The sequence below is a fragment of the Gymnoscopelus braueri genome (assembly GCF_963280865.1).
Source record: "Gymnoscopelus braueri genome assembly, chromosome: 10".
NCBI classification, from domain to species: domain Eukaryota; kingdom Metazoa; phylum Chordata; class Actinopteri; order Myctophiformes; family Myctophidae; genus Gymnoscopelus; species Gymnoscopelus braueri.
The window spans coordinates 33,533,700-33,549,850 of NC_137611.1; the positions used below are offsets into that span (position 1 = coordinate 33,533,700).

The window sequence follows — 16,151 nt, forward strand, 5'->3', positions numbered from 1 at the left end:
TCATTTCACTAAGACGTAAGACGTGTAATAATTGGGATAATGTACAGTGAGACCCCACTTGCACATTACTCTGCTTATTACATGGCTATTTAAGAACAAATCAATAATGTGACACAAAATACTGATTCAACTATTCTTTGTCATTTCGATAGCAACGTAGACAGAGACAGAATATTCAATCTGTTATCGAAACAGCAGTCTACTCAATCAGCAAATAACAGACCGCAATAAGAATCAAGTATTCGGCAAGGCTGTGTAACAATTAATTTCTAATAAATTCCACTGAAGTTGTCAAGTACATGTGTGTAAAGTGCAAACCATGGTGTTATAAGGACTTCATGGATGAGCAACCAGCTTCCTATGGACTAAAATCAGACTGCAGTTGATGACAACAGATCTCGGCCCCAAACACACCCACACACCTCTGAATGTGCTCTCTTTTCTGTGACTTTGCCTGTCCCCAGGAGTTTCATGACATTCTTGGCACCTTCAGCCACAGCGGACTCTATTCTGGCGTGGTGACAGAGCTCCTCTACCCGCAGGTCCAGTGGGCTGATGATGGGTTTGGCTGAAAAACAGGGAAAGTGGGCAAGAGTGAATAATTGCATCAATGGAGTAGACCATGTGTGTGTGTGTGTGTGTGTGTGTGTGTGTGTGTGGGGGTGTGTGTGTGTGTGTGTGTGTGTGTGTGTGTGCGATAGAGATGCACGGATCGCGGTTTTAGCCGCGGATAACCGCAGTTAAAATAAACGCGGGTGAAATAATGCCGTGGTGAGTGACAGTGGTGAGTGACATTGTTTGTACAAGTACGTATCCATATAGAATCCCATGTGCATCTCTGCGGTGCGGTTGGTGCGGATCTATAAATTGGACGATATAAAAATTGGATGGCGGATGGATAATGAACATGTACACGCTAGGGTTTAACATTTTCCGGGAAATAGCTAATTTTAATTCCCGGGAATTTTCAGACCTTTTCCCGGGCTTCCCGGGAATTCCCGTTAAAGGGTAAAAAAAAAAAAAAGTACCCACTAAAATGCATTTATATGTAGATACTTAAATAGACAATTTTATATTGAGGTGCCCAAATGTCCCTATTGTGTCCACCTATGAACTTGCACTAATAATGACTTAAAGGGGAAATCCACCCATTTTCAATATTTAACTATGTCATTAATATAGCATAAAGGAGTTGTGTGGAAATAAGAAAAAATTTAAAAAAAAATTAACATTGCAAAAAAATGTAACATTGCAAAAAAATTAACATTGCAAATTACACTGTGATGACTCATCATGGTGTAATTTGCAATGTTAATTTTTTCTTATTTCCACACAACTCCTTTATGCTATATTAATGACATAGTTAAATATTGAAAATGGGTGGATTTCCCCTTTAAGTTGATTTTTTAAATCATATAAATATAATATATAAATATAATATAGTGCCCTGGCGGAGATCTTCTGTTGCGCAGCAGCGGGTGAAGACAATTAACTTAAACGAGGAGCTGCGCTGTGCACCCAACACGCACTCAAACAATGTCAAACTCTAGCTGCTGAAATAAACGTTCCATTTGTATCATTATTGACAAGAGAATTTGCAAAAGGATTATTTATTTATTGTCCATCAGAGCGCCGGTGAGGTCACAGCTTATCTCTACTTTTGTAGGATATTGATTTATTTGATAGCCTAAACTTGTAATTTGTTTGCAGTTATTAATTTATATTAGGCTACTTGCTGGATATTAAGACTCCATTTTGGGATGTTGGCTGTATGTTGTCAAATGTATTAATCTATATTTTGTTGTTGATCAAATGTCGGGTTTTGTAGTGTGATTTTGATGTGCACATGCATGCGCTGCCACTGACAATCAATGAGACAGACAGCTGTTGTGCAGTTCACTTGTTCTACTGGGTAGTTCTAGTAAAATGGTAGTTTGAACGTTCTAAAATGCAAGTGTAGGTAGGGTAGGCTACATTAATGATGATAAAAAAATCGGACCACCGACCACATCGGTCTAATTCTCTCCCTCTCTCTCTCTCTCTCTCTCGCACGCGCTCTCTCTTGCTATCTCTCTCTCTCCAGTCTCTCCTCTCTCTCTATCAAAAGCATTGCTTGGCTTGCGCGCATTTTAAGATGGAATATAGGCTCGAAATCAAACCTACCCACTGTTTATGCAGCGTTTCACTTGATGTTGAATCTCAACTAGTCAGCTGGTGTCTACCGTTTGACAGCAGAGGAAACGGTGAAATCAGCGTGCATGGGGCATCACGGCCACTTGTGTTTTATTTTGTTCATTACTGTTACATTCAGTGCGTCCCATATTGGTTCTCACAACGGGACGATGGGACCCTGCCTTGGTCGGCAACGCGGCAAGTAACTTGGCTAATTATAATATTAATTCCTCCGCGCTGTAGATAGGCCTTTCTATTAATTAGTATTCATTTCTAACAAGAAAAAAAAAAACGGGATCCCGGGAACTCAAGTCAGTTCCCGGGACGGTAAATAACCTCGGGATTCCCGGGATTCCCGCATCCCGGGATTCCCGGTGTTAAACCCTAGTACACGCGGATTAGGGTGACGAAACAGCCCATCTGCGCATCTCTAATGCGCGAGAATGGCATGAGAATGAGAACGGTGCGGCGGTGAGACGCCGGTGGATGCCAGTGTTGTTTTTTGTATCTAACAACTACACTCGTAACTACCAGCGTTAATGTAGTAGGTCAGATTTTAGATGCATTTTGCAACTTCTGTGGCTATGTGCTCGATTATGATCATCAGGCTTGCATACTGTACAGGAGGGCACTACTCCCAATGTAGTCTACCGGCGGCCGACGCTGCCTGGCGACCACTCTCGTGAACAGCTGCCGGGAGGAGAGGCAGTGGACCCGGTGCTCCTGCGGTGGGTGGACATCCTGGCCCATGGGACCGGCTGCGGAGGGCGCTCTGACACTGCGCGAAGGTGCGAGACTGGCAACTTTGTTTCCTCTGGTGGTCCAGCCTGGGACATGCCCACGGACTGGTTGTTGGAGGCTTGAGATTTCCACAGGCGAGGCAGAAGGGCTGGCGAAGTGTTGTCTCTGCTATGGTTGGTGGCAAAGACGCTCGCTGCGGCTTGTGCCCATGGAATACTGAGTGACATTCTTGTTGTATCGTGAAGACATGTGCCATGAGTTTGTGAATGTAACATAACACTGCACCTGTAATGTTTGTGTCCTTGTGTGCTTGGAACTAGGGATGCACAAATATTTCGGCCACTGAAATTATTTGGCCCAAAAAAACGAAAAAAGCTAAAATCATTTTCGGTGTTCGGCCGACTGATTAAACCAATAATTATTACAAAAAAGGATGACAAAATAGTATTTTTAACCTGATAGCAGATACAAATATCCGTGATTTTTCCATTCTCTGAAACCGTTCCGTCCGAATTGCCGTTCAGCAATCCACACCGGGGGTAATACTCACACGCCAAATTTGAGACCATTCGGTCGGACGCTTTCCAATATACACTGGATACAGAGTTACACACAGACAGAGATTTGGTAAATTATAGTATATAAATATTATCGTCATTAATCATTATCATCATATTATGCACACTTCCACTCCACTTTGTATTTTTTCTTCATTCGAGTAGACCGTTTATAAAGGTAGAGAGGGGAAGCACAGGGTGAAGACAAGTAGGATCTGATCCTAAACCAGCCGAGGGTAGATGCTGGTCACTCTCAAGGTCTTAACCAGACCACCTTTGATGGGCCCATATAGTACCATGTATTTATTTGTGGATGTGAATGATAAAGAAGGGTGAGGCCAGGTTAGCCATCTATGGATGTAAATGAGGGAGGGCTCACCAATCATATCGGTGTTATCGAAGTTCAACTCGCTGGCCTGGCTGGACTTGAGGATCTGCATTCTGATGAACTCAATCTTTGTCTTGCTGTCCTGGAGCATCTGCTGTGCTGCTGCTAGTAGCTTGCGATCCTGTTAACAAAGACAACGGATGAAAACGACAACGCTATAGTCAGTTAAAAAAGAACTGTAATCAAATATACAATGTCAAAGTTGGCAAACGCAGGGTTAAAAACAACCTTTAACCACATTAGCTCGGACAGCCCTATTTTGGGCATATTTCCCCAAAACATAAATGTTTCATTTCCTTTTTCAAAAAATAGCCGATCTACAAGCTCCCAACATGTCACATTGTGATGCCAAACACCGTCACACCGATCTACAAGCGTTGTAAGCTCGCAGGCTATTTTCTGAATTTGTTGTATATTGATTATTTTACTTTACCTTTATTATAACCTGAGTTGAACCATAAATGAGACCTAGACACACTTAAACCCACCTAAATCCATGTCATTCCTCAATGAGAGACTTGTTATGAACAGGGAACACAAACAGCCTGGGACATTAATTCATGCCCTTAATTGTAGATGAAGCATGAATCACCCCATGGAAAATATTATTCACCAAGAAAATCTAAGAGGAACACACACCACTGTACAATACATTGACAACACACCGTCGCAACGTGCACGAATATGCACGTGTGCACACACGCGCACACGCATAAACAGCGGAGTAAGCAGACAACACCCAGAATTCCTCAGGAGTTCCGACCCTGGTTGGGTTACGATGGCAGCGTGCTGGAAAGACATCCGTCTGACAGGCATTTCCTCTGTGACATCATCAGGAAGGCGCTATTTATTTCCAGCTGCAAGGTGCCTCCACTCACTGCGTCCGTCTCTCTGCCTCGCTTTCTCTCTCTCTCTCTCTGGCTCTGGGAACACCAGGGTCCAGGAGGTCACTTACATGGCATACCGTAGCTGAATTATGCATTATGGGGTTTTATGACTGCATTCCTCTGCTGCAGTACAACCGTACAGCAACTGGTTTTGTCTGCGAGGCTTTCTAGGAGAAATAAAATAGCATGCTGGACTGACCTTCATCTTGTATTTTAATTGGGATTCAGCCTGGTAGGGCAGGGCTCTACAGGTATTTGTTTCAAAATAGTCTTAATAATAATAATGCATTTTATTTATAACGCACTTTACATTCTTGCGAATCTCAAAGTGCTACAGGGTTAAAAAGCAAGACTTAAAAACAGTATAGAAAACCAAACAATTACATGGGACCCAACTAGGCTAAAGGGTCAAATTAAAACTAGGTAAAAACACAGGGCAAAGACAAAAAACAAAGGCCCAGGAAAAATTAAGAAATCGCTTTGTTAAAAATGTAGGTTTTTAGTCCATTTTTAAAAGCATCAGTGGACTGTGGTGCTCTCAGGTGTCTTGCGTAGTTTGTGGGTAAACCAAACTATATCAAATTTCATTTGGCCTTCAGAGTGATGTACAACAGAGGACAACTCTACGCGACTGTTACTGCGCAGCATTAACGTGACTGATATTCTACACTGTTACTTACAACCTATAAATCATAAAGCACTGTGTTTACTACTCGTGGCTTGAATTAGCCCTGACCGACATAAGATCCGACATTGAGTAGCAGAGCCTCTAGTGCCACAGCTGTTATTAGTGATGGCGGCTTACACACAGCACACGACCAAATGATAGTTTTCGTAGCGCTGAGGATTACGGCAGCCACAAGGAACCAAAGGAGCTTTGTGAACAAACAGGCAGCCATGGCATGCAACATAATATGTGTCCACTGCAAAATTCTCATCCTCTTGCTCCACTATGGAAAAAAAGTTTTCCTGCACTCTGCAGTCAAACAGCCACAGAGACCACCAGGTCAGTTTAGTAACCCAGGCTATGGTAAATTAGTTTCTCTTTGGGTGACAAGATTCTATAAGACCCATAATGGTGAATAATGGGCGGCTAATATATAAACGTCCCCAATTTTGGCCTTAATCCATTAAGACCGGTGTCTTATTAAGATTTTTTTGGCTATTCCAAAATAGCAGATATACATGCTCATAGCGCGGCACCAACTGCCGCGCTATGAACTTGTAGATCTGCTATTTTTTGTGTGCAAATCTTTGAATATATATATACATATATAACATTTTTTTTTACTCAAATCTTTGCTTCTGGGGGTCCCTGGAACAAAGTATTGTTCTAAAAGGAAGACATTTGTAGAATTCCCAGAGACAAAGATTTGAGTTAAAAATGTTCGCTTTAAAAAATATATATATTCAAAGATTTGCACAAAAAAGAATCACAGTTTAAAAAAGAAATGTTAATCTACGAGCTTGTATATCTGCTATTTTTTAATAGCCATCTAAAATGACAAAGATGCGTTCCCGGATTGAATAGGTTAAGAGCCATCGACTGCTTGTTTCCGTATTCCCTACCACATCTCCACTCCATGTCCAGCTCTAATAATCTCTGGTGTTACCTAACAGCGCTTATTACCCGGGCCGGTAGGTACATGCCATACCGCCGGTTTGATTACCAGTCTGGAAATCCCTTACAAGCAGCGAGCGGTACAAGACGCGGTAGTGTCCAGTAGAATACTTGCGATGAAGTCATGTCTGACAACCGTAAACACCACAGAGCAGCAACACCAACTCGGCACATTATCTTGCTGTCATACGTTTCATTTATTCTCTTGGTCTGAATGGCTGACTTATGTAACAAGACTGGAGGATTCATTTTAAGGGGGGAAAAAAAAAGAGTTTGGCGGACGGGGGTTCTGACTGGAAAGTGTATCAACAACATAATCACAACGTCGGCGGTTCAATTCCAGACCTGTGTTGCATATCTTTCCCCCTCAGTTTCCTGTCTCTCTACTATCCTATCTAAATCTAAATGCATCAAAAACTATACATTATATACTTTTAAATATACTGGAGTAAAACAAATTGATGTTCATCTTGTCCCCCACAAGAGTATTTGTTTCAGAAGGTAAACTAGCCAAGTCCACATTAACTCATTCACTGCCTCTGACGTAAAAAACGTTTTATTTTTTTTGTTAATTTTTTTTCTTCAAATTTGACCCAAAGACCAAGGAGATATGATTTTTCGAAGATCTAGACTCCCATCCACTTCCTTGTTAACTTAAAACTTAAAAATTCTGTATCTCGGCTCCTGAGTACTCTCTGTAATCTCTGGCAGTGGGCAAACGCGGCCAGCAATAATTGTGGCAGTGAATGAGTTAACAAAGAAAGGCTTACAAGTGCAGGAAGGGACCCACAAGCAGATCACAGCCAGAGAAAAGGGCTATTTTAGGGGAGGGAAAAGCCAGGTGAAGGCCACCATGGGTTAGTTTACATTTAAGTTAAACTTAAATTCCTCATTGAGGAAATAAAATCTGTGTGACAGAGGATACTAGAAACTAGATAATGGCAACATATGTTGAGTATATGCAATCAGAACTTAGCATTGAAACGCACAAAGTTTCAGTCTCATGACCATTGACCATGTTCAGGAATGACAAACTGCGTATGACAATGTATTCACATGGTTTGCAGACTACCTTCTTCTTAGTCTCTCGCAGCCAGACGATCGGAGATCACCACCTAGCGATACGTCTGGGGACATCTAAATTCAATGTAGGGGCTAGAACAGCCGAGAAACCCTCTGCCAACAAACCTACGCCCACTGCTTTGGAAATCAATCCTGGTCGGTCGATGAATTGATTGATTATTGATAGATTGATTAATAAATAGACAGACGAATAGATTTATCCCTGGGGGAATTCACTTGTCATCATACAGTACCATCCCCATAAGAAGGACCGCCCTAAAATCTTTGCATTGGTTCTGCAATGTAGTTATTTTTTTCAATATCCAAATTGTTTCCATCAGTTGCAGTCCCTAAAATCACCAGATGTATCGGTAGGCTGAGATCTTTCATCATCTGGCTACATGAGATCTTCTTCTATTGTTGTACCTAGTTCAAATACAAACTCAATGAAAAAATGTAGTCATTTATAGAGCCATAGTTTATTGGAATAATTTACCACTTGACATTCGTCTAATAAAAAACAAATCTGCCTTTAAGAAAAAAGTGCAGAGGCATTTACTGGAATGCAGATGACCATAGTTGAAAGAATAACTTTAGGCTAAATTAATTTGTACACGTTATTTCGTACCAGTGTTTATGTTTCTTTATATTGATGTAACTGTAATGTGAATTCATGCAATTTAATATTGTAGTTTTTTTTTGTAACATGTTTTTTGTGGACCCCAGTAAGACCAGCTGATTTCATTGGCATCAGCTAATGGGGATCCTTTTCAAATAAAAAAAATAAACTTCTAAAGGCAACAATATTCAGGTGAGTGATGGACCAGACGTACCTTAGAGGATCCGTTTGAGTACATCTGAATCATGTTCTCTGCTCCCTGTTTGACCTTCAACTCGATGTCGTTCTGCTTCTTCAGGGCCAACAGGCGGCTGCTGCTGTGGCACATTCTGGCCTCACTGTTAGGGGTGTCTGGTGTCAGAGGGCACTCTGGGAAAAAGACAGAAAGGCAAAGAGGTCAGCTGCTGATGACGAAAGGGGGCATCCCTGTCACAAATGATACAGGACATCTCCCAATGTGCTAATAAGAAGGTATAACTACAGTTCAGTTGAGAACAACTGTTGTAATCAATTTTAAGAATGCAATTGCAAACTGAGAGCAACTTCTGTCCTCTGCATTTACCCATCCTATAACTACTAGGAGCAGTGAACGCCAATAGTACGGCACTCTCGGAGCGGTTAGGGGTTAAAACCAGTTTGTGTCTGAAAGGTCTATATTAGCAGAAGCAAATATCTCAAAAATAAAACTGGAAAAGTGTGTTAAGTAGTTACCTCAGAAATGCAGATTACGTTGGGTCAGAGTTGGTGTTAAATATGGTTCGGGAACAACTTGACATGCATGTGTTATTTTTGCAAAATGGACAGTTCATCATCCTCTTGCCTGACAGGATGAGCTTTAGGTTTGTTTTAAGATAAGATTTTCTGCATCTCTGCTTTATTTTGATAGCGACAGAGTGAGAGAGACAGGAAAGGCAGACAGAGAGCAGGGGAATGACACACAGCAAACAGTCCTGCCGGCCAGGAGTCAGACTTTGGACACGCTGAAGAAGGTATTTCGCGCTCATGTGATGTGCGCCCTAAACATTCGGCTATCGGGTCGCCCCAAATTCAGCAGTTAGTTAATGTATCCTGACATGTCTGCTGTTTATATTTTGACCAGGTTTGTTAGCAGAAGACTCCATTAGAGATTAAGGTCTCTCTTAAAACCTGGTATATACTTTGTCGTCAAGCTCACAGGTTTGTGACCATTGTATGACAGAGCATAAATTGGGCATTGTTCTATTATTCTAGCCCTACCCTAGACTCGGGAAGATTCACAGAAGACTCAGAGCACTCAAGAATATGCAGTACTTTCAAAGCTTATAATACACATGATAATGTGCCAACCAACACTCAGGTGGTCCCAAAAGGTTTACCATAAAATGAGTCTAAAAACAACTTCCAATGTTAGAGTTGGCAGCAATGACCACAAAGCGTTAAACTTTCCAGAAGTTTACATGGGGATAGGACAGTCTGCATTATAGTGCTAGTATTATGCCAAGTGTGCACAATACCAATATACAGAAAACAAAGCAGCAAGAAAGTGCAAGCTGACAATGATAAAGCACAGGGGAATTATCTTCAAGGAATAGCACCTGGTGCTGCACTGAATAATTGTAATGTTTTGCAAAGAAAGCTACTGATAAAGGGAGTCGTCTTTTGTACTCCTGGGTGCTTTCCTGTAAATGACTAAAGCCTGGTTTTTACTGAGTTACACGCTGGTGTCTCACAGCAAAAATAGCAGATCTACTGAGTTACACGCTGGTGTCTCACACCAAAAATAGCAGATCTACAAGCTTACATGTCACAGCGCTATTTTCATGCACAACATTGGCGCGAAACTAAGTATAAATCAGGCATAAGCCCCCTACAGGAGCAGGGAAGTCGATTCCAACTGTAACAGTACAGAGGGAAACCCTGGGGCTTTCTCTATTCTGAGGGGACAAAAACAATACAAGTGTGAACTTGCAGACAACCACCTGTCACGTTACAGTACATGCAAAATTGCGAATACGGCATGCTTGTTATTCTTCACAGTGAGATATATACAGTGTGTGTGTGTGTGTGTGTGTGTGTGTGTGTGTGTGTGTGTGTGTGTGTGTGTGTGTGTGTGTGTGTGTGTATGTATGTATGTATATATACTGTATATATTATACACACACCAGAATGTGTGTGTGTGTGTGTGTGTGTCTGACTGTCCAGGGCATAACTCAGGCACCACCAGACACCACAACGGCCTTAAACTTGCTGTGTGTCTCCCATGTGACCTGGAGGTGTGCAGTGCCGAGTGACAATTTGGTCAGACCAACGGTTCCTGAGAAACAAAAAAAACGAGAATGTCTGGAAAAAAGGAAGTCAGAATATCTGTATCTGTATTCCGTGGGTCTGCGGAGGACACACAGAATCGGGTGTGTTTGGGGCGAGTGTGGGCACTGGCTTCCCTGATTAACCAACCCGGACCGTGCCGCTGCCCAATTATAAGTGTGTTAGCGGCGTCGTGGAACATAAGAACTCCAAATATGGAGGTCCCTGTATCTCCATATTTAGTCGATCAGTAACATAATATAACATTATTAGTACTGTGGTAAAGGGTATCGCAATGGGTACTCTAACAACGTGTATAGCGAGTACACACACACACACACACACACACACACACACACACGTGTGCGCGTGTGTGTACACAAATTATATTATATATATATTATACACGCACACACGCGAGCGAGCACGCATGCGCACACACACACACACACACACACACACACACACACACGTGTGCGCGCACACGCACACACACACACACACACACACACACACACTTCAAAGAGCAAATGCATCTTCTATCACCTCAGCTGGACCACAGTACTGAGGGATGAGCTCACTGGCTTTTTCATGTCTGGGCTCGAACGGCACACAGCAAACCCCTCCCCAAGCCAACTGCAGCAGCATGGTGCAAACTGACTGGCTTCTTCACACACACAGGTGAGGTGGGCCTAAAAAAAACCTGCTAGACTTCTCCTGGCTTGCAGCACCAGTTCAGTTCAGGAGCCCAGGCAACAGGGTGAGAGATCCTTATTCATCAAGCTGGATCTAATTCCGCCAACTCACAATCCCAAAACTGGTATAACATTACACATATATCACAATAGATCAATCAGAAATCCAAATCCAATGAATCAGTAGAACCTACAAAATATTAGGCCAGACAGATACACAAGTGGATGTAGGCTCCAATGCTTGCAGAACAGGGGAGTGCATTAAGGCTTGATAACAGAACTATTTTCTGGAGGTCTGTGCCTGATTCCTCAGGTGGTCTAAATGATTCATTGAAAAAAGAGCATGGTACCTTTGAGCACCTGCAGGATATGAGGGAAGGGAAGCTTGTGATTCACTCAACCTAAATGAAGTCTAAGTGATTCATCTAATAGCTGTAATTACATGAGAGCATCTCTGCTGTAGTTTCTGTGAGTGGGCAGGAGGGGAGGATGTCCATTCCCTGGGACAACCCCCCTCTTACAAACAGAAAGGAGAGGCTAAAAAAGGAAATAAATACTGGCCTCCATACATACAACTAGACATGCCCTTCTTGACAGAACACCTCGTCACACCAACAGACAGATGGGCCCAGATAGGGCGGTAAGGTTACTTAACTCTTAAACTGACAGAGTTTTTTTTTTACCCCCCACAGACTGCCAGTGTTTTCTAAGCTTTTTTTTTCGTGTATTTTTTAACATTGAAGTGAATGGAGCACAACTTTTTGGAAAATGTTATCTACTGGTTCTCCTGGACGAACGGAAAAACTGAAAAACCCCAAAAATAAAGAATAATTTTAGTTGTTTTTTTTGTAAAACATTTTTTTTGTTGCCAAAAACGTTTATAAACGTTTTTGTTTGGCAATAGCTAAATTCTCAAAAACGTTTATAAACATTTTTGGCAGATAATGAGTTAAAATAAACCGTTAATTCACTGCATCTGTGGATTCCTTCAACAACTTTCAAGAGTCACTTATCATGAGACAGTATAAACTAGACAATATTATGATATATTGCTTTGCATATTAATTATCCAAATTAGGAACATAATAAATGGTTGCATAATCACAGTATTTTTGTATTATTTCTTTGACTTGCATAATCACAGTATTTTTGTATTATTTCTTTGACTTGCATAATCACAGTATTTTTGTATTATTGCTTTGACTTCTGCTAAGGACAACTTGCTCTGCTCTACTTTTCCATTTATTACATTGAATTAGTGTATCTTCAGTACCCTTTGTTAAGTGAATCTACAAAAAACAGATAAAAAAGGCTGTAGAGCCTAGTAGTGGAGATCATCTTCATGCCACAGTAGAGAGCACTGTCATTTAACCATACATCAATGTGTCATGCGACCATCTTTTTGCAAATGCTATTCTTATTATATATTGTCTTTCCCTGCCACATCCTATATGGGTCTGCCGTTGTCAAAGAAAAATACATTTTGATGTTGACAAATGCATCAAATGACAAGAAAACTAGAAAAAGTGCTCCTCGGAGCACAGGTCTCCGCCAGGTCAGGTAAGTTATTGTGGCCTCCTGGTGGCGCTATAATAGGCCAATGTGAAAAGTGTGGCATTTCTTCCTCGGCCTAGTGGGAATGTGCGTGCAAATTTTCACGGAAATCGCACGCCGCGTTCATGATTTGAGACATTTTGTTCAAAACGGACCAATCCTGCAAACTTTGGAAGTCAACCTTAGCCAATCAGGATGGAATATGAAATATCGGACAGATGCGTCTTGATCACATGACTATAGAGATACTGTGTACCGATTTGCGTGATGTTTGGATAAAATCTGAAGGATTAATATCCAAAAATGTATTTGACATAAGTCGGCCTCCTGGTGGCGCTGTAAAAAGCAGATGTAAAAAATGCAGTGCAGATGTTTTTCCTTGGTCTCTAGGGAGTAGGCGTGCAAAGTTTCACGCAGATCGGTGCAGTTATAGTTAAAAATGCAAATCGGCCTGTTATAGCGCCACCATGAGGCTGATGTGAAAAGTTTTAAGTGCCATTTCTTCCTCGGCCTAGTGGGAATGTGCGTGTGCAATTTTATGGAAATGGCAAGCTGCGTTCATGATTTGAGGCAGTTTGTTCAAAACGGACCAATCCTGCAAACTTTGGATGGTAACCTTAGCCAATGAGGATGGAATATGGGAAATCGGACAGATCAGGGTTGATCACGTGACTATAGAGATACTGTGTACCGATTTGCATGAGGTTTGGTTAAAAACTGTAGGAGTAATGGGAAAAAATGGGTTTTGCACAAATCGGCCTCCTGGTGGCGCTATAACAGGCCCATGTGAAAAATTTGAGGCAGAGGTTCTGAATTGGCATCCAGGGAGTGTGTGTGCACAGTTTCGCAGCGACCGGGCCAACGGTGCCGGAGATTTTGTGGTAACACACAGACAGGACGGACGGACGGACGGACGGACACACGGACGGACGGACGGACGGAGGGTAAAACATTTCGGCCTGGCGGAGACAATTAGTCTTCAACCCCTCAGTCTTGACTTCCCTGATTCATCAACACTAATAGCATATTGATAGCTCATTATCTTGGTCTACTCTACACATAAACAATATTGTCATCAAAATGGGAAGAGGAATCGGTATGACTATGAAGTGTTCTGCTTTCATCACTCCCTCAATGATGAAAGCTCTTATTCACTCTTTAGTTCTGTCACATTTAGAATACTGCCCTGTAATCTGGTCGTAAGCTACAAAATCAGATTTGAAAAAGTTACAGGTTGCTCAGAATAAAGCAGCTCATCTGGCAATAGGCTGTTCATACAGGACAATTATTAGCTATATGAATGAACATCTGGCATGACTAATGGTTGAACAGAAATGATCGGCGAGTCTTCTAATGCTACAGCGGAACATTATTAGCACAAATAAGCCGTCTAGCTTAAGAACAGGAACAGCACCAAGAACAAATTTTCTCAAACTCACTGATTTGATTTTATAATGTTAATTCATCTTTTTGTATTCATTCTTTTTTTTGTTTTACTTTAATTTGTATTTTTAGTTGTACATCTGTATTGTATTGCTTTGTTCAGGACCCCAGGAAGACTAGAGGCTCATTCATGTGTCTATAATGGGGATCCTTTAATAAACAAAAACATAAACATACTGTAGTTACAATTAGTTCTGAAAATCCAAAGGATTTCCAAAAATTGAGACAATACTTAAGACTATAAATTATGGCAGATGACCCTCACATTCAGATGGTCTATCATAAGCCCTCTGAATGCAAGGGTCACCTGCATGATTACATAATAAATAGTATGTATGTACGTACTGTAGGTACTAATAAGGATTAATACTTTTGTTTCATGTTATGATAGAAAGTAAGCATATTCACACTGCCCGCTTTCCTTCTGTAGTCAGTGTAAAGTAAAAGTATAGACAATTGGAAATACTCCAGTAAAGTAAAAGTACCTCAAAATTGTGCTTAAGTACAGTACTTGAGTAAATATACTTAGTTACTTTACACCACTGCTCCTCATCCCCATGTACGTGCCGGCATTTCTCTCTCTACCACATGCACGAGTCAGGGCAGTAGGTAATGTGTGTGACTCTTGCTACACGTGCACACATGTAGAACAGCACACATATGCACTGGGATTCCCTTCCCTGTGGGAGGGCCCGGGGGGTTGGTAGAGGTCACAGGCAGCAAGTCAAGCATTCGAAGGCCTCCCTTCCGCTCCTCTTGGCCCACGCTGGGCCAGAGGAACAACTTTCATTCTGAGCTACTGGACAGCCCACAGGCTGATGTCACTGCTGGAGAGTCGACAAGGGGAAACCTCCCTCCCAGACTACCCTGAGCTGATCTGAGCTGATCCGATCAGAGGATGTGTGATGACGATACTCTCCAAACAATTATATCACAGTCGGAGACAAACAGCCCCCACCGGTCTAGGGTGCTTTTGGCACAGGAAATATGCCATGCTGCATGGGGTGTGGGAGGATTACATGAATTTGATTCATATTTGTTGTTTTTAAGTGCTGATCAGGGGTCAGTTTAACACCTTTTTTTCCTTCTTATTTTTTTTCTTTTCATGAAAACATAGTGAGTGAACAGGTCTTGCTAGAGGAGTAGTTCTCAAAGTGGGGTCCGGGTAGCCCCAGGGGTCCTTGAAGTGTGGGATCCCCAGCTAATTTAATGATAGTCAGGAAACAAATGGACCCTTACAGGTCTGTAACCCTCAGAGTTATGGGGTCCGTGACCCAATACATATGAAACTGGGGGGTCCTTGAAATTAAAACGTTTGAGAACCACTGGACTAGAGGCCTTCAATCAGCACCTCCCACTATACAGACACACAACCTGAAGACAAGCAAGTCCTATTCTGGCATCAGCTGAGAGGTGGAGAATAACCAGAGCCATGCCTATGTTCTTCCTTGAACACGAGAACACACTCTGGCTGCTCACGGAGCCAAAAGGAACCCCTCCCTGCTCATTCTACAATGACAACTCCTTCTCTCTCTCTCTCTCTCTCTCTGGCTCGAGAACCAACGGTACATCTCAACAGCTTGTCTCATGACTTTGGCACTGAACCCTGGTCAGTCCCTCTGTATGGTCTTGCGGCGGCCGGCGACATTCCGCAGGCGCTGTGTCAGTGAACAAAAGCCCTCTCTCATCAGATAAGAGGTCACTGAGTCAGGCTAAATTTGTTCCCACTTAAGACAACCATTTACCAAGACAGAGGACCCCCCCCCCTCCATACACACACACACACACACACACACCTAACTTCCCCAGCTCGACTTCCTTATGTCAACTGAACAGGGAATGCAACAGTACAGTACATAGTAAAATCCGGAGTGGCCCTTACAGGTCCACTTCCACACTCCGGATTTAGCTGTGGAGCAGACAGAAAAGCAATCATTCACACAATCCCCGTCTTTGCCTATTGGAGTAACGCTCTCCAAAAATTGCTTTGCTGTTGACAGGAATTCACAGGAGCGAGCTTTCAACAGCCTCCGAGTGGAACAATCATCAGCCCCATTGTAACAGTTGGTGGAATGTGGAATGCAACAATGTCAGCCTCTGGAGAATGAGTCACCTCAAAAGACTGTGAA

At 42.2% G+C, this 16,151-nt stretch overlaps 1 protein-coding gene across 2 annotated transcripts in view; it reads right to left on the reverse strand.

Moving 5' to 3' along the window:
* Positions 1-16,151, reverse strand: part of pkn2a (protein kinase N2a) — a 44,991-nt gene that overhangs the window by 11,932 nt on the left and 16,908 nt on the right. For both annotated transcript variants that reach the window (XM_080440956.1, XM_080440957.1), the window contains exons 5-7: positions 8,262-8,416; positions 3,850-3,979; positions 423-568 (exon numbers count right to left, since the gene is read on the reverse strand). In XM_080440956.1, coding sequence (XP_080297082.1) covers positions 423-568; positions 3,850-3,979; positions 8,262-8,416 — 431 coding nt within the window. The remainder of the gene's footprint in view (positions 1-422; positions 569-3,849; positions 3,980-8,261; positions 8,417-16,151) is intronic.